The 19134-nt window shown below is 39.7% G+C and overlaps 1 protein-coding gene across 1 annotated transcript in view; it reads left to right on the plus strand.

The window, feature by feature from the left end:
- Positions 1 to 243: 243 nt before the first annotated feature.
- The window catches only part of LOC309505541 (uncharacterized protein), a gene marked incomplete at its 3' end in the record, with an annotated part of 163365 nt that continues 144474 nt past the window's right edge, over positions 244 to 19134 (plus strand). Inside the window, exons 1-4 of the mRNA XM_082178937.1 lie at positions 244 to 313; positions 7170 to 7481; positions 7578 to 7916; positions 9817 to 9906. Coding sequence (XP_082035063.1) covers positions 253 to 313; positions 7170 to 7481; positions 7578 to 7916; positions 9817 to 9906 — 802 coding nt within the window. The 5' untranslated portion in view covers positions 244 to 252. The remainder of the gene's footprint in view (positions 314 to 7169; positions 7482 to 7577; positions 7917 to 9816; positions 9907 to 19134) is intronic.

Genomic DNA, 19134 nt, shown 5'->3' on the forward strand with positions numbered 1-19134 from the left:
ACGCATCTGTCAATGACACACTTCTGGAGGTGAATTTGTGGTTTCACAAGCACAAACTTAGTAACCTAAGCTTCATGGTACACACACACATATAGCAAGCGATCTTGGCCCGAATGTGGCCTCACGCAGGCCTGACGTCAGCAATGGCATGAATCCTGTCAGATAGTTATGGCCCATGTGTGGCCATTGTCTTTAATCCAGATCTAGGCCACTCCAGGACAGTCATTCTTTGCGGCATGACAGAAACAGAAAATGGCTGATAAGTGTGATCTGTGTCTGCTGGGACTGATCATTCTCTCTTCACTTCTCACAGGTAAAGAAATCTGTATTTTCTCTAAAGACATTTAGTGGAATTAGTCTGGAAAGAGTTCATTTGAACATGCTCAGTTTATTCTTGCACACATTCACGTTGTGATCTCAGAGTTGTGTATTGATACACACAGATCATACTGTATTATTCCCAGTGGTGGACAGTAACGAAGTAAATGTAATTCGTTACTGTACTTAAGTAGCTCTTTTGTGTATCTGTACTTTCCTTAAGTATTTCAATTTGGGGAGACTTTTACTTTAACTCCACTACATTTCAAAGTCAAATATCTTACTTTTTACTCTACTACATTTTCAAAATCAGTCGTTCCTTTTTATTTATGAGTGGATAAAAACTTAACTGGTCAAACGAGCCACCAATCACAGTACAGCACGCGTTTTGTTTTGAACTTGTTTTGTTTGCCCCTGTTAGCGCATTGGCGGTATCTACTTAGCGCGAACATAAGGTTCAACGTGACATCAGTGCAACAGCATAACATCTTGAGTGCCAATGTCTTAATAAATGATGGAAGAAACTACTGACTCTAACTTGCCACAACTCCCATGGCCTTAGTTGTGTCACTGTGGGTGTAGTGTAGGGTTAGAATAAGAATAGCCTGTAAGGGTGGATTTCCTGCAGGGGTTCAGTCTGCAAGACTGCCGAATGACTAAAGAAACGTTGTCAGCAAGATGGTAGAAAACTGCACATTTCTTGTCTATTCCACCCACTGACACTTATACCAATGACGGAAATAAGCGCAGTTACAATAGCTTAATATGTGGGAGAGCGTTGCTGTAGAGAGTGATGATATTGTATTGCAATATGAAGCATTTCAAAGTCAATACCTAATCAAAACTAGTTAGCACATTATTTGTAATTGAAAAGGTTTAATGACAAAATATGGTTATGGTTACACTTAAAATAGCTACAAAATAGATGTATGAGATTATAAGGCCCGCTATATTGGTCCAATCTGCCGGTTCGCCAATACACGGGGAAGGTTATCACGTGTTCTGTCCTCACTCATGCAAAGTATTGGTTGGTTAAATGCAATACATTAATCATGTATTCTCTCGTAATTTCATCTGACTCCATAAATGAAAGGTTTTAAAAATATCTGTGCCTCACTAAAAGTGAGCGAATGTATGACTATTCCTTTTAACCATTAAATGAACAATGTCAAAATCAGTTAGAATAATCACATCTAACAATTTAATATTTCAGAGATCAGAGATCAATTCCACATTCAATTCAAATATCTAGAACATGATTATACATTGGTTACACCAAATAATCTTACCCAGCTTGTATCTGAGATAGAGAGAGAGAAAGGGAAAGAGTGAGGGAGAGAGAGGGAGAGAGAGAGAGAGAGAGGGAGAGAGAGAGAGAGAGAGAGAGAGAGACAGACAGACAGACCACCTATTCCATTCGTGTCCCGCAAAGAAGAGCCCAGAGAGCGGGAGCACACCTTCCTTTATCCCCTTGACCAGGTGACATGGGGGATGGGGGAGACCACCCTCAAAATGGCTTCTTATTCAACAAAAGGGGGGTGGCATTATCTGGACCAGTTTTCTCTAAACTTCTATAAACCTTATTTCCTTTTATTTTATCTATCTGGATATGAGATATCTGTACCACTCACTTTGAGACATTTCAAATGACACCAAAAACATAATAGTCAATGATAAACATTCACATTAAACCATGTTCTTGTGTGAGTTCCTAGTTGTTTCTGAGAGGAAGTGAACCTCACTTCGTGTATGGGGGAGGCCGAATGTTAATTAGCTAGCAGGGCCCTTTGTCTCAGACCCCAACCAGTATTTCCAGTCTTACAAGATTATAACTTGTACCATTAATCTTACCCAGCATGTAAATGTTTCCTGAGCGATAGAGAGATAAAGAGAGAGAGAGAGAGAGAGAGAGAGAGAGAGAGAGAGAGAGAGAGAGTAGGAGACAAAGAAAAGAGGAAGTAAAGAAAGAGAGAGAGAGAGAGAGAGAGAGAGAGAGAGAGAGAGAGAAAGAAAGAAAGAAAGAAAGAAAAAGAGTAGGAGACAAAGAAAAGAGGAAGTAGAGAGCGAGAGCCCTAAGAACTATCGACTATTTTTGACTGTCAAAATGCCGGCGGACACACAGCTACAGTGAGTTGTTCAAAATCTTTCTCTTTAGTAAACTCTGTGTACACAAACACTGTTCTCAATGCTGGAGTTCATGTGTAGAGCCTCTGGTGAGACTTCCAGCACAGTTTCATGTTGTGTCGAGTCTTCTTAGTGTTTAAAAATAGCGATTTTTGATGCTATCATAGTAGTGCCCCAAGCACTCCCATTCACAATCTCCCGTGTTTCCGCTCGTACTGCCATAGCAACCAGAGCCCTCTGACAGTAACCAAGACGACAGACGTGGACCACTGTGTAGTTCGTAATGTCTATCTGCACGCTGTTGTTGTTTCGTTCAGACATTATGGACCATGGCAAGCAGGCTTTGGATAAAAAAGGAGAACTAAAACGAGAGTCAATATCAGCGCGGTGTTTTCGAGATGCCGAGAGCTCCCATAGACAGTATAAACGAGAGCTCCACGTCCGAGACTTCGAGCGCTCCTACATGTACTTTATTAAACAGGTGAGCACATTTACATAAAACTAATCAATGTTTTATAGTTCAACAATGATAAAATGTTAGAATATGATCTGTATGTTATTCTAATGTTGATCTAGCTTACTGCTAGTCTCATCCAGACAAACTAACACATACATTTCAACATATTCAAATGCAGTTTAGTGTGATAGTGTAATGTTAGAACAAGTGAAACAGCGCTGCGTTACCTCACAAGTTTAATCTGTCTAATAAACTGACCTGTGAGTAGTAATTCTGCACTCGTGTAGGTCGGTAGAATGAAATGTCCATATTCCTTTTATATCCGCGGGACTCACGTCGCGTGTGGAGCTGATAGCTGTCTCTTAGCAATCCCGACCTGCTTCATATCACAGTCATGATAAAAACATCAATGTATTCAGTCATCCATAAACATTATTAGATCGGTCGGCTTGACATTGACGACAAGATCCATAATTATTAGCAAATGTTGCGTCATCAAACTACGTCATCAAAGAGGTTAGCGACCCCTAGGGGCGAATTCCATACTGTACGTTTAAAAGTGCCGTTTCCATTCTAATTATGCTTTTAAACGAAAGTTCACCTCGGGTAGATTAACAAAAAGACCCTCAGTTGCATTTTGGCGAGAGTTACCCTTTAATGTTAGTTATTCTCTGGCTGCTGGAACTGTTTGTTATGGCAAAAACAGTAAAAGAAAATGTGTTCTAGTGATGGGTCGGTCACGAACGATTCGTTTATTTTGAACAAATCTTTAATATGACTCAGGACTACTGAGTTGTCTCAGAGAGTGATTCGTTCATTTTGTGACGACCGCGCATGCGTAAAATCCTATGGGTTCTGTACCGGAAAGAGAAATGATTAGTTCATCTCTTGAGTCTTCAGGTCTGATTCTTCTGAGTCTTTAGTTCTTTTTTCAAAGCAGGTTTTGGACAAAATTCGACATAGCAGAACATTTTCCCTGCTTAAATCAAAATTGGATTTTGTCCGCCATTTTGTCCGCCTTGAGCCAGAGATCACAGTGGTGTAGACTACACATCGGGGTCATACTCTGATAGGTTGTCCCCAAATTGAGGCCTACCATCTGGCCAGGTTTCAAGTCTCTAGGCCAGGGGTCGGCAAGTAACTTTGGCCGCGGGCCAATATTTTTTTTAGCCAGTAGATGGCGGGCCAGCTACACATAGTAGGCCTATGGATACAAATTAAATACTCTTATATAGGCCTATAATCGCGGAATATGATGGGTCCGTCACCGTCCGTGGATCATTCGTTCAATCGTTTTATCCAATTAAAACCAAAAATAAAAAGCGACTTGTTTTTCCATTATTTATTTGCTGAACTAAAATGAAAAAACGAATAACGACGGGTTTTCTGATTGTGCTCAGATCAAAAATAGAAAAACATTTTTTTATTTAATTTTGAATTTAACACCTTAGGCATCTATATCAAGGAAATCATTTTAAACAGATCAAGTACTATTGTGGTAACAGATTACAGCCATTTTAATAAAGGTGTGAATAGCAATCATGCCTCATTCGCTTAAAGTCCGACTTTTGAACTTTATTCCTTTTTTATTATTATTATTTATTCGGGACACACACATAGGCTACACACCTAAGGTTTAAGGAGGGACTGTTTTTTTCTTTCGTCCCGCTCCCACAAGGTTCTATTCAGCAACCGCTTAAAATATACTCGGTGTTCACCCGCTTTATTTCCCGACCTGACGGGTCGGCAACATTTAGATCTCGTTTCCAGAATCTCACATTCAAATGTCTCTAACAGAAAGAAGGAGATTAAGTAGCCTATAATAATTATAAATGCTATACAAAAATTGTGTTCGTGTCAATATAAATATTAGGCTATTTTAACATTGTAGGCTACTGTCAGCAGAGAAAAAAATGCCACAGAAAAAATTTATGAAATATAAATAACATAAATTAAATAGGACAAAGCCTATCACTCAAATTTCTAAGCAACATAAACGAAAATCATATTGCCCTACTGACAAATGAAGTAGGCTATTTTCTTCCAAACTATTTCAAACATCCTTGCAAAAAAAGAATGTTGTTGACTGACAATGGTTTCAGTACCAAACAGCTCCTCAGAGATATAGGTGTAGCCTACAGGTGGTCAGAATGAAGTGGGGATACGCAACATGACATCATGACTTTGCGTAAACATACACGCCACTTTCAAGTCAAGTGGCGTGTAATCTATACGCATTTTGAGCTATCCGCGTGTATGTTCACGCCGAAATGAACCGTCATCTTCCGCGTGTATGTCTACGCCGTTAAACGTCAGAGTGATTTCGACTGTATGTGTACGCCGTTAAATGCCTGAGCGAAACGGAACAAAATGTATATCTACATCTGGGGATCGATATTTTTTTTCCTAGGATGGTAGGGGAACACTCATAAATGGTATTAACCCCAGTGACAGGTAGGTTTAGGGACGGAGTTGGGGTAGGTCATATATATTTATATATACAGTAATGTAATGTTAAGTCAGCGCCGTTGATAAACACGCTGAAAAGCGATTATGCGTGTTGATAGCACGCCAAAAATGGAAATACGAATTGGCGTGTCATACATACGCCATTTCATGAGATCAGTCTGGCTGTCAAAAGATGTCGGGAGTGGGCTATTGTCAGTCAGACCGCCCGCTCCGTCCAAAGTACACCAGAGTTCCGACCACTACCGTCTTTTGACGCGCGAATGGACACAAAGTGGTCAAGCGTAGAACGGCAGGCGTGAATTTGACGCGCTATTCGTGTCCGGTGTGAACGCACAGATACTTTAAAATGTAATCCCGCGCCTCATGATTCCCTATGGGCGTTTCACACAGTATGCGGCGGTGAAATCGCCGCGCGACTACGGCTTTTCTCGAGTAGTGGAAGAGTTTTGTGCAGCATTTAGGACTTCCAAAATAATCCGGCGGGCCAGAAAATATTGCTGGCGGGCCAGTTTTGGCTCCCTGCTCTAGGCCTTACGGTTTGGCCTGCACGATGCGTTTTACAAATCCTTACAATTACAATAGGGTTTCAGCATTTCATGCTTGAACCCCTAAAAATACAATCACTCTATACATTTTTGGGGTCATATTGACCCCAAATGCACTGAGTGTAAACAGAAAACTAGAGACATATGAGGAAAAGATGGATCAGTCCTGTGTCTACTGGGAAACTTCCCGCTAAAACTGTATAAGAATGTCTAGAGAGTGTTATCCTTCCTTTTAGGAGAACATTCTGGGAACAAAAATACAAATATCTACAGAAAACATTACAAGAACAAAACATAATGCTCTCAAAACATTCATAGAACAACAACATTTCTATCTGGGATGAGCTCATATTGTCAAGTCAAGTCAAGTCACCTTCATTTATATAGCGCTTCTAACAATATTGATATCGAGATCATAGTATGAGCACACAGTGAATGCGCTGTGAGTAACAGAACTACAAATAACCATTATCTTTTGTTTTGTTGTACTGGTGGTGTAAAGGAATACAAATATTCTCCTAGTGCATGTTTAATCATATTGTATTAAATGATTTGTTAATGCATTATTTAGTCATGACTTTTACTTGAGAGGGCCCTAATCATGATCAAATTCACTGTTAACTACTTCCCAAACTCAGCTCATGATTGATCATAAACTTGCTGTCAAACACACGAGTGTTCAGCTCAGTGAAGTGATGTTGTGTGGTCAGAGAACAGAAGTACAGTATCATCACGCCTGTGTCTGGATGGAGAGTGAACTACTGATCCCAGCAAACCTTCCCTGAGTTTTGCTCCTTCCTTTGGGAACTGTTCCACAAATATTCTTTGTGGGTTTTGAATTGTTATTTAGTATTTAGCTGTGCATAAGTCACAGTAGGGTGAGTCTGAAGGAAAGAGAGAAACACAGAACAGATAAAGAGCTTTTAAGGGCAGTTATTAGTGTATTTCTACGGTTGAAGTGGAGGATCAACTAATCCTGTGCCGTCCAGTAATGTTTATGACAAAGCTGAAATCAAAAGTTCAAGATATGATGATATTATATTATTTAAATTTGTTTCAAAGTCAGAGTATTTCTTATTCCATCTTAAAGAGGCGTTTGATTTGGTTTATCTATAAATGTTAATGAATGCATTAGCTATCAAACAGCGGAAAAAGACTGTATGATTTGAATCTTCTGCTTTTTATGCTGGTGGGGTTTATGTTTTTTCATTTATTAATATATATCATAATGATCACTGAGATATACTGTGTTTCAGGAACCAGTGGAGTGGATCATGTGTTCATCAGTTCTGGTGAAAATGTCCGTCTGTCCTGCAATAAAGCTCTTTCTGACTGTAAATCAACTACATGGACCCACGAGAACAGACATTCATGGAGAGTTGACCTGATTAATGAAGGGATAAAGAATAAAGACACAGAGAGACATGAGAGACTGAGTCTGGAGTCTGACTGCTCTCTGAACATCAAGAACGTCACAGGAGAAGATTATGGATCTTACTTCTGCGAACAATATGTGAATGGAGAACAACAAGGAACTGCTGCTGGTGTTTCTCTGCGTGTTCTTCATGGTAAGTTTATGATTATGTGGTCAATTAAAAAGGGCAGATTCTCCCTTTAAACTCAGATGATGATTGAAGAGTCTGTGATTTGTGTCTTGTGTTCAGTTTCAGTGTCTTCATCATCATCATCATCTTCATCCTCACAGACTGAGATCAGTCCAGGCCGCTCTGTGACTCTCTCCTGTCAGTTGTATTTATATGTTGGATACTCATGTGATGATCGGGTCAGTTCTGGGGGACTTGAGCTGTTGTGGGTGAATCAGGCTGGTGTTGATCTGAAGACAGACTCCAGATATCAGATATTATCATCATCAGCTCCAGATCGCTGTATCATCACTCTGACTACAACACTCCTGAATGAAGATGACAACAGAGAGTGGAGATGTCAGCTTACTCAGGGAAATCAACTCTTGACCTCAGTCAGATACACTGTCAAGTATTCAGGTGAGAAACAACACTGTAAAATATGATGTTAAAGGGACTCTGTGTAGGAATTTCTACTATCTAGTGGTGAAATTGTATTTTGCATTCAAATGAATAATGCTCCCCAGCGCCTCACTTTTTCAAATGCGCGTTGCATCTACGGTTGCCGTTATGTACCAAAAAGCTATGGCAGGATGTCTTATAATAGCACTTCGAGTTTTTCATCGGGTGAACAGGTTTGTTATTTAAAACAAACTGAAACTTGAAACAACGAAAAAAAGATTGTTAGTTATCAATTACTGACTGTGAAAAACATTAACTATGGTAATTAGTAGTAATGCCTTCTTTACTCGTTATATTTTTTGAAGTACGTGCATTGTTAGATATCATCATCATCAGAGCCTTCTCTATCGTTACTTTACTCAATAGCTGCTATTCATCAAAGAGTCTGTTTAACTTTTAACTATAAATGTTCTACTGTCTATATAACATAGCTGCCAACTTTTGAGTTTTGCTTGGAGTGAGATTTATGGCGGAGTGGGGGGGGGGGGGGGGGGGTGTATCTACACAAGATAGGCATTCATTTTTCTCAAGAAAAAAACAACTCACCTAATGCTGTAAACATACAGAAAGATACATAATGCGTTTTTTTATTATTATAATAACTTTATTTAATGATATAAATACAAATATAATAAATATGTAATATAGTACACATATTTTGCAAAATACTCTTTATAGCTCTTTTTTTCTAGCCAACTAACTGCTAGCCTTTATTATGGTCATTAAATGGCTTTCCTGAGGTAAATGTTGTGACATACATAATTGTTCTCCAACTGTTTACCATTTGTTTGATTGATTGATCGATATAATGTATGAGGAATATACATTTCGGTAAGTTGTACTGTATCTTTCAACATTGTTCATTTGTGTTTATTTACTAGCTAGAGATGATCGGTTCACGTGCCGCTAGGGATCCGTCGTGACTCGCGTCACATTTACAAGCGCCAAAAACAGTATATATTGTTTGAATTTCGTAATAAAAGTGACAGAATCTGAGAGCTGAGATTTTTTTATATCATAAGTAACCTGCTCTGTCTATTCTGTCAGTCTCCGTGTCCTCTTTGCTTCGCGATAAAGTACACAACAAGGCAATGAAAAAAAAGCTTGTAATTAAGGCCATAACATTGACTTACCTGTCGAGAAGAAAGCAGGAAACTTCAGCGTCTCTTTTGAAAGCTTTCTCCTGCGTTAGCTATCCCGACATTAACCCTTGTTTTTGTAATCTCCGGTCACGTTTCCTTTTACGGTCTATTTTGGACTTTTTCGACGACGAGGACTCCTTATCCTGTGACTCATATGTATGTATGAATGAACGGTGTATAAATAACCGTGCAGTGCAGCCTTTTAAACTTGCCGGTGCAGTGACAAGCGCCTCTCACTGCTCTGCTCCTCCGCTTCTGCTGGCTTCAGTCACGTGACGCTGGTTCTGAACGAAAACACGTTGTGGAAACGCGTTATCCTAGTACCATTTGTCCCTCTCTGCTATTATAGTTTTTCAAGATGGCGGAACTGCATGTTAGCCTCGGTGGACCTACCCATCCCATGTATATAAAGATAATAAATTATTCGTTTACGAGGATTAGTCTGATCATTGGCATAGGTATTTGTACACCATTGAGGGCATATTTATGAATAACAATATTGATTTTAGATAATAAAATACCTAAAAAGATACACATAGTCCCTTTAATGTCCTATACAGTTATACAGTATCACAGTAATACAGTACAGTCTCTCCTCAACTACTGCCACTGTAAATTCATGTTCATTAATTAATGAAAATCAGCAAAAATGCAAAATGCAAAAATATGATGTTGATGTCCTACAGATGATGCATCTGAACATTCATCTTCTGCAGCTCCAGTCGCTTCACCAACACTGATTCCAGTCAGAAGCTCAAACTCTGAGAAGACATCAAGCCGAACTACAGCAGCAGCTCCTACACAAGGTTCATGATCACATGATCACTGTCACACATCATCAGTCTCTCGCTTCAGTGGTTTGCACTGGCTCTCACAGACTGGTTTATCATCACACATATTATCTACAAAAAAAGCTCTTTAGTCAGGTTTGTTGAGTCAGGTTGAGTTTTGATACAAATGACCGGTCTTGTACAGTCTGTTGTCTGATGCAAAATAATCATAATATACAGCTAGTGTAACTCACACCACTGCTATGATGAATTAATAAAATCATCTCATTAGTATGTCATCCCAGCACCAGAACTGAGAGTCACACTGATACTCTGTATGAACGAACTACAGCAGCAGCTCCTACACACGGTTCATGATCACATGATCACTGTCACACACATCAACCTCGAAGGATTCCTCAATATTTGTGCATTTGAATGTTTTCATACAGGAAACATTTACATTTACATTTACATTTAGTCATTTAGCAGAATGAAAAGGAAGGAAAAGCAGAAGGAAACGTTGTATATTTTAGATGCCATCAATAAATAGATATTCCACATTTCAATGTTTCTGCAAACCTAGAAATGCAAGTGTGCTAAAACCTCACTTAACATGAATATCTATGAATGAATAAAGTATCACACAGATTTACTTTTGGTGAATGGCGATAGTCATTCTCCTCCTGACAGCTTGAGAGTGAAGTAAGAAGATAATAGATGACAGACTCGTGCACATATTCATCATTTCTGTGATGTGAAGCTCCAGTATTATGTGATGATGATGTTGTGTATATGTGGCATTATGTGTTGAACTGAACTAACAGACGTGATCCACAGATCCAGCTGATACAGCATCAGAAACTGAAGTCAGTGTGACTGCTGGATCATTATACAGAGGTACGACACGTTCATTTATACTGACAGCTTTATAACATTAAACTATCAGTCAGTCTGTAAATGCTTCATCAATAACTGTTGATAGTTGAATACCCTTGACTTCAGTCATGTACAGTTTCTCTTCTTCCTCTCATGTTTCCTGCAGTGATTGTGATTATTGTTGAGATGGCAGTGTTTGCTGCTCCTACTGTGATTCTTCTTCAGATCATCTGTGCAAGAAGAGCTGGTGAGTTTTGAGCCGCACACAATCTGATGATTCACACTCATCTGATCTGGAACAATCTGCAATCATGATAAAAACACATACGAGAGGTCAGTCAATGCTTTTATTTTGCAGGGAGGAAGGACTCGAAGCACCCAGAGGAAATAGAGATGCCGACAATATTAGAATAAAATACTGATGAGTTTAGAGCCAATCTGCAGCAATATTTACAATAGCAAAAACTTACAGAGGATTGTTCATTGTTTTATTTTCTTCTTCTCAGAAAACAGAGAAAAAACTCTGAGCACTTATAGTGACATAATCAAGTTTAGATTAAAATGTTTTTGTTTTTTTTGTTTTTTTTAAATAAAAGGCCAGATTTTTTTTCATTAACATCCAGTGATCTCTGCATATGATCACAATGTGAGTCACAAGTGTAACCTCACAGTGCACTCACTGTGTGCTCATATAATGGCCACAATGTGAGGTCACCCCAGCTAGAAATGTTATTGGACATGAACTTCATCGCTTAGACGTCAAATTTTGGTTGAAAATGAAAATTGGGTTGACGTGTTAGGCCGGCTACACACTGGCTGTGTGGCGTGTCCGTTTTTATTTCGGCTTCCATGTTAACAGGTTAGAGCTTGCACACTGCCTGCGTGAGACGCACGTCTCAGGTGCGGAAGAAAACGAGTGCATGTGCATGCTAGAAATAGAATCAACACCTATTTTTCACACGACACGCAAGTGTGTTGGAAGCGTTTCCAGGCAAAATAGAATAGGAAAAGATGTTTATATGTCATTTTGACAATGATATTTTGATGTTTGAAAGTCTCTAGGTTTTGACATAAATGCAGATATATATATATATATATATATATATATATATATATAAAAGAAAATAATAATAATTATCGATTTTCAAATATTGCACCTGTCAATACAGAATGGAATATTTTGCCGCAAAACTGCTGACATTGTCTTTGCTATATCGTCACCTAGCAGCAGCAGCTGTCAGACAGTCTGTTAATGCCAGTGAGCCAGTGTGTAGCCGGCCTAAAAAATTGATGTCAGACTCCAACTTCATTAACAACTACACAAACAGCATTACCAGCTTCACTTATTACTAACCAAGTTTACTTTATTTCTGTCATATGTGTGGAAAAGTTCTTATTGAGATTAACAGAGGTTTAGATGTTGATGATTTATTGAAATTAATAGTTTATTATTTATTATTAATAGAAATTAAATGGTTTGATGTCATCATTATGGTGATCAGTGTTTGCTTAAGTTGTCCAGTTTGACTCTTGATGTTTTAATGTTAGTTTTTCTCTGGCTGCTGGAACTGTGTGTTATGGCAAGAACAGTAAGAGAAAATGTGATCAGATGATGTCATCTACTTGATGATGATGATAACGATATAATCATCGTGTAGTGCTCTGATCAGCTGATCTCCTCTAAACTGTCATGTGTGTTATTAATTTCATATAATTCATTATAGTAATGTTTCTACAGTATGACATCCAAAAGTGTTTTAATAAAATAAACTGTATAATTGCTAATCAAGGTCTTCATGATTACTTCAACATCAAACTCTGAGAAGAAATCAAGCCGAACTACAGTAGCAGCTTCTACACAAGGTTTCGAACTCCTGTCGACTGCCATCCCACACTCCCCAGACATCGTCCAGAAACCGAAAGTAGGATAAAGGGACCTTCTCGCATTTAGGAAAGACAGTTTCCTCCCATTGGGCCATGTATATATCTGCATAAGCTGGTGCAAACCTTTTTCCCATAGCCGACCCCTTAATCTGTAGATAGAAGTCCCCCTCAAACTCAAAATCATCCTCAACTTTAACTCTAAAAGTCAAACTTAACTCTAAAAGTTCCAGAATTGCCTCACCCGATCGAGAAGCATTGGGGAACCTGGCAAAACAATCTCGCACTGCCTTTAATCCTAGGGGAGTCTCAATGTTAGTATTAAGACTCTCCACATCCAATGAGAACAAGAATGCATCAGGTGGCACTCTCAGACTTTTGACCTTTTCCAAGAAGTAATAGGTATCCCTAATGTAACTAAAATGATTGGTAGATAAGGGATTCAAATAAAAGTCAATAGACTCTGCCACCCTGTGACTCTCACTTCCACAGTCCGAGATGATTGGACGACCGGAAGGCATGAAGGGGTTAGGGCCATTTATCCCGAGGATTATGAACCTTAGGAAGTAAATAAAACCGCCTGGGCCTAGGCCTCACTTCCCCCAACAAATAATTTGCTTGTCGCTTACAAATTAAACCTGTCCTCAGTAAGGTATTCACTACTCTTTCAATGCAGGGTACCGACTCCATAAAGATGGGGGCCGACAACTTGGAAAAAAAAGACTCATCTGTTAATTGTCTCAGTCCCTCCTGCACATAACGTGCCCTATCCATAATTACCACCGCACTTCCCTTATCTTCAGGTTTAATCACAACATACAGTCTGCGAGCTAATTCCTCTAACGCTTCCACTTCCTTCGGGGGTAAGTTAGGTCTCGGGGCCTGTGCTCCAGATAAGGCTACCTGGACCCCTTCAAGTTCCTCTCAAAGAAATCCCATACTTCCCCGGGCAATTTCTGGGGCGGTGGTACCCACCCCGAACTCTCGCAAAACGGTCGGCTTTGCACGTCAATATCAGTACTCGGACCGAAATACACTGCCCTTTTGATTTTGTCATGAGACTGACCCAGATCTGCTAGCAACGGGCTTCTGTCAACCGATAAACCCCTATCCAGTAACCTAACCTGTGCCGGTGTGAAATGAAAACACTGAGACAAGTTTGTGACAGAACCCATTTTATTTACATCAAAGTCAGGACCCTGATGGGAAGGCCCCTTTAACAGTTTAAATGGCCCAGCCAATGCTGTAGCATCGCTCGGGCCTTTGCTGGGGTCCAATGGATCTTGTCTGCCTCCAGTTTGAACCGGTCAGCAGGTAGGAGGGGAATGCAACACTCCATTCTAAAAATGATGTCATTCAGCCCCTTAAGATTTTTAACCTGCTGTTCTGGCACGGTGGACTCGAAATTAATCAGCGGGATATGAATCACCGTGCTGGGAAATGTCCCAACTGCCGCCTCATGAAGCCGCTCCACACACACTTCCTCGAAAAGCGACCAGGCTACTCTGGCTCCGGTTATTCAAGCCGAACGCCAGCACTACCTGCCTGATCATCCGGGACACCGGGGTCTTGTGTTTAATGAGGCTGTAGGCTTGTGCCAAGTTAGCCCCCGGGAAGCTATGTACTTCTACCTCCCGGTTACCTATTTCAGGAATTCGGCTCAAATTGGAATCCCCCACGATCAAGATAGATCTCTCCGGGGCCTGGCCCCATGATCTATATTTATCCCCAACCACCTCGTGCCTAACATTGCGGCTCTTCCCCACCGGTGCAGGGATTTCCTTGGTCTCTGGGATCTCTGGCCCCTTCTTCTTAACAACCTCCTGGGGGACCACCGGTTCAGCCTGGCTCTCCTCCATCCGAACACTCCTCCACCTCCATGGGTTCTGGTTTCTCAACCTCCTTCAACCCCGGACGCTCTACCAGAGCCAAAGTTGGCAGGACCCCTGCTCCTACTGGGGCCCAGTCCCTTCCTGGCCTTCCCCAACTTCGGGGTCTCCACCCTGAGGCAGATCTCTTCCAGCTCCTCTTCCAAGCTGTACCCCGGAGTCCGAGACCTTCTGTGGGACACCATCCCCCTTAGATGCCACAGCCAAAGACCCCTTGGCCGGCTGACTCTCCACGACCGGCTGGGGCCGCTTCACCGCAGCCTTCCGGCTACCCTCAGGGGCCACTGCCGTCTCCCCAACCACTCTCCTACTCCTGTGCGCCTCTTCCTCTCCCTCCCGTACTTCAACCTCTCCCCCCGATGGAGAAAAAGGTGGCCTGGCCTGAAACCGTACGGCCCTACTCCTCGGGGCCCGGCTTGACCCCTCTCCCCCGTCATCTCCCTCTCCTTGGGCCATGAGTTGGGTGACCACTGTTGAGGCCCGCCGGATGGTGACCTCCCTGAGGCTCTTAACACCACAATGGGTCCACTTGATTGCGATCTCCCACGCCTCCTTCCAGCGCACTCTGGAGGCATGGGAGACCGCCCGACTAGCTTCCTGCAGGGCCCTTTCATAGTGATCCTCCAGGATGTCTGTCCCGGTCTGCAGCCAATTCTTGGCATTCCCAAATATTAGGTTAGAGTTAACGCCCCTCAGGCCGCAGTTCCTCTGGTGCTGCTGCTGTGTGTTCGTGACACATTAACTGACTCTCATCCACGGATGGTCCTCCATTATCTCCTGCACAGACAATAATATGAAATAAAATCAGAATAATTTACGATTTCTTAAAAAAGTAGATGCTGTTGTCTTTCATGCATGAAAAAATAAATAAATGTACAAATACATAGGGAAATAAATACAAATTAATGCATTACAATTAAGCAAATATACAAATAAAAAAGAAAGTAAAACAAAATATAGTTATAAATACATACAGAAAAAAATATATTTTCCTATTATTAAACGTATTCATTTATATATTTTTTTTGTTCGTGAAGTTTAATCTTTCATAAACAACAGGGTACACAAATAACTTATTTATATTTACAACAAAAAAGATGGATAAATGAACTGAACTACTAAAAACAGGAAACGCCATTCAAGCAAATGTACGTCATTTTTCTGACAAAGGAGTAGTGTTGGGTCCGAGTCCACCTTTGTCGAGTCCGAGTCAAGTCCAAGTCCTTACCAATCAATTCCGAGTCCAAGTCCGAGTCCAAATGGGCCCGAGTCGGACTTGAGTCCGAGTCCTTAACATCCGAGTCCGAGTCGAGTCCGGCCGAGTCCACAAAGATTTCAATGATTTAAAATTGACCTTTCACAAAGACTCTTAGACCCTCTTAGTTACTGTTGCCACGTCTGACAAGCCATTCTGCTCTCACTCCACACATCATGTTCTCACACAGTGAAAAATGTATTGCGGAGCAAAGAGGATACTGACAATGTGCCAACAGACAACAGAGCAGGTTCCTTTTGATATAAAATAAAGTCTCAGCTTTAAAATTGAGTAATTTTTGTGAAATTCAAACAATAAATACCATTTTGTGGCGCTTTACTGTATAGCTCCTTAGTTCAAGCAGCATGTGAACTGATCATCTATTTTAGTTATAGCACGATTTAGACATGAATGAACATTAGAAATGCAAAAATATGTCAATACACACCTTTTGGTTTTGGTTTGTTTGTCAGACAAAAATGGTGGATATCTGCATTATGATTGGTCACATTATTCAGAATCTGCAAGGTAATGCTCAAGAACACAATGCATTAAGAGCCAGGGGTAAACGTTTGAGCAAGAAGATGGTGATGTGTACATTTTTCTTATTTTCTTTTACATGTTAATATTGTATTTAGCCATTAAATAAATAAATTAAAATTAATTGCATTAAATTAATTAATGAATTTTTAAACAAAATAAGAACAATTTACACTGCTAGTAAAGAGTCAAATATGCAGAAGATGCTGGAAAAGCAAAGAATGTGCAGGAGCTGGAGGATTTTTCTGAAGACCATTGGGCACTTTAACTGCTCGGGGACAAACAAGGGACTGTTTTTTACAAAAACAAAAACAAAACAAAAAACACAGTTGTGGATCATTCAGGTAATGACACACAGTATTAAAAAAAAGCTTGTGTAATTTGTCTTGTATTTTGTGTTTGTATTTTGTCCTGTGGACTAGGCTATACTTAAACATTTGTAATGTGAAAAAGAGGAGTCGGGTGACCACTGTTGAGGCCCGCCGAATGGTTACCTCCCTGAGGCTCTTAACACCACAACGGGTTCACTTGATTGCGATCTCCCATTAATATTCTATTAATATTTGTGTAGTGTTCAATGTTGTTATCAATAGAGATACGCGGATGGAGTATTATTTCATCTGCAACCGCATCACAAAACTTATCATCCGCACCAACTTTATTTGACCAGATTTCAGAGCCGCACCCGCCCGCCATCCGCTGATTGTTTTGCGGTGAATGGACGATGCAATGCTCTGCTGATGCGAGCCCCAAGAAAGCCCTTGTCTGTTCTAGAAAGGATGCAGCAAAGATATTTAATGCTAATGTATGAGGCACAGGGGATGAGCTGAGATACGCTCTAGTTTACAATGCAATGCAAGTGAACGTGGCGCATTGGAGCCTCCATGTCACGGTTATTATATTGTCTCTTATATTTATTTATTAAATACATGCAATTGGTTGATGAAACATTTATTAAAATTAAGATACAATTTGTACAAAACAAAATTTGCTTTAAAGAAAGGCTTTCTACAAAACAAAACTTCATTAAGTGGTAAAAACCATGTCTCCCGATTGCAAATGTTCATTATTGCAAATGTTTTTAATTTGTTAATGTAAATTTGTTTAATAAATCTCATAATGATGGCACATCACTATATCATATAGCTTTTATTTCTATGGCGGTCGGTCAGGGGGAACTTGGCAAAGAATCAAATACAGTTGGAAACGACGTAGACCATTAATAATACAGACAGACTGTTAACAATTGTTTTTAATTAGTATTTAAACATTCTCTATGATAAAAAATGTTTGTAAAAAATATTTTAATAACACGGTTTTGGCGGTTATAGAGTTGTAATGACGGTGTTCAACTATAACCGTCGGTCTCACGGTTATATACTAACCGTCACACCCCTAGATCATGGTACAATTGTGTTGCTAAAATATTAATAAATGCTGTAAAAATGTAAATTGCAAAATGCAAATACATCCGTGTTAACAAGTGGGACTCGCAAAGTGTTAGCTATGAAGTTTATGTACATGTTTCTAGGTTACAACTACATTTGAGAGATGATTTTTGCTGTACTGCTCAATGGCTTATAGCACTACCAATATGAAGAAAAAAAAAAGAAAAAAAAAGTAAATCGTGATCTTCCTGAAAAAATGTGTGATATCTGGCAGAATTTCAGGAAACCCAGAACTCCAATCAAGAGCTGAGCCCAGCGGTCACCAGTGACTAACACACACTCCAGCACATTTGCCCATTGGAAACGACACAGGTAGTGTAATTATAGACTACCTACTTCATCATTGCTGATTCTTAAGGCGAGACACGGCAGGCTGTTCAATTACTGTTCAATTGTGAGATTTTTGGATATTAGTCTGCAATAACATGTCTTCTTTCAGACTTGTGGTGAAAAAAAGTCTGAAATACACATTTAGGTCTTTATTTTACTACAGTTTGTCTGTTTGTGTCTGTAGATTTCTCATAAATTCAACAAAAGTTGGCGTTGTAAATCCTCCCGCGATCGCTGTCTGCACCCTGTCATCACACACACCGTTAGAAAGCTCTCTCTCTCCTGTACAATCCTGTTGGATCCAAATATGGTCATTTCCTTTTTATCAACAACCAATCCTGAAAGTAAAAGGGCTGAATGCGCAATCTCATTGGCTGATGATAAATCTTTAAAGCCCGTTTACATACACCAAACTCTCCAGTCTTGTACCTAGTTATATTATGAAGACATTTACAGAGGGATTTGTAAATATATTATTCCTAGCCTGATTTATATAACATTTTATTCCAAAAAACATGGCGAAAATAATTTTTTTAAGGCTATTGACAGTATATTCTGATTTACAGGATAACAAAAGTAGATATCCATAAATCCCTGGCTTTATCCAATACTCAGATTTTGTTTTTTTAAATATATGCAAATTAGTGCATATTTAATTAGACAGTGCCTAATTTGCATATTTAAACATTAAATTACAGAAAACTTGTAATACATTTTTTTCTCATCTTAATGTAAAGATTAATATCTATTGGTACAATATGCATCAACGTGGAAACGGCGTTTTCAAATGTAAAAACATAAACGTTTTCAAAAAAGTTTTAAAGTGTAGTCTTGTTTAACAATATGTAACGTTAATTATCATCCGAAACAAGCACCACAATTCCAGAACATGTATCGTAGCCTAATTATGCACACGTGACTAAAGTTAGCATTCCCCAAAACTAAATACTTTTAGCCAGGATCTCTCCATTTCTCATCAAAATGAAAACCCCCTCAGTCACCTATACTGTGTCAAGATGTCTGCTAAAATGATCTTCACCCG

The sequence above is a fragment of the Leuciscus leuciscus genome, assembly GCF_965113295.1.
Source record: "Leuciscus leuciscus genome assembly, chromosome: 1".
Classification (NCBI taxonomy): domain Eukaryota; kingdom Metazoa; phylum Chordata; class Actinopteri; order Cypriniformes; family Leuciscidae; genus Leuciscus; species Leuciscus leuciscus.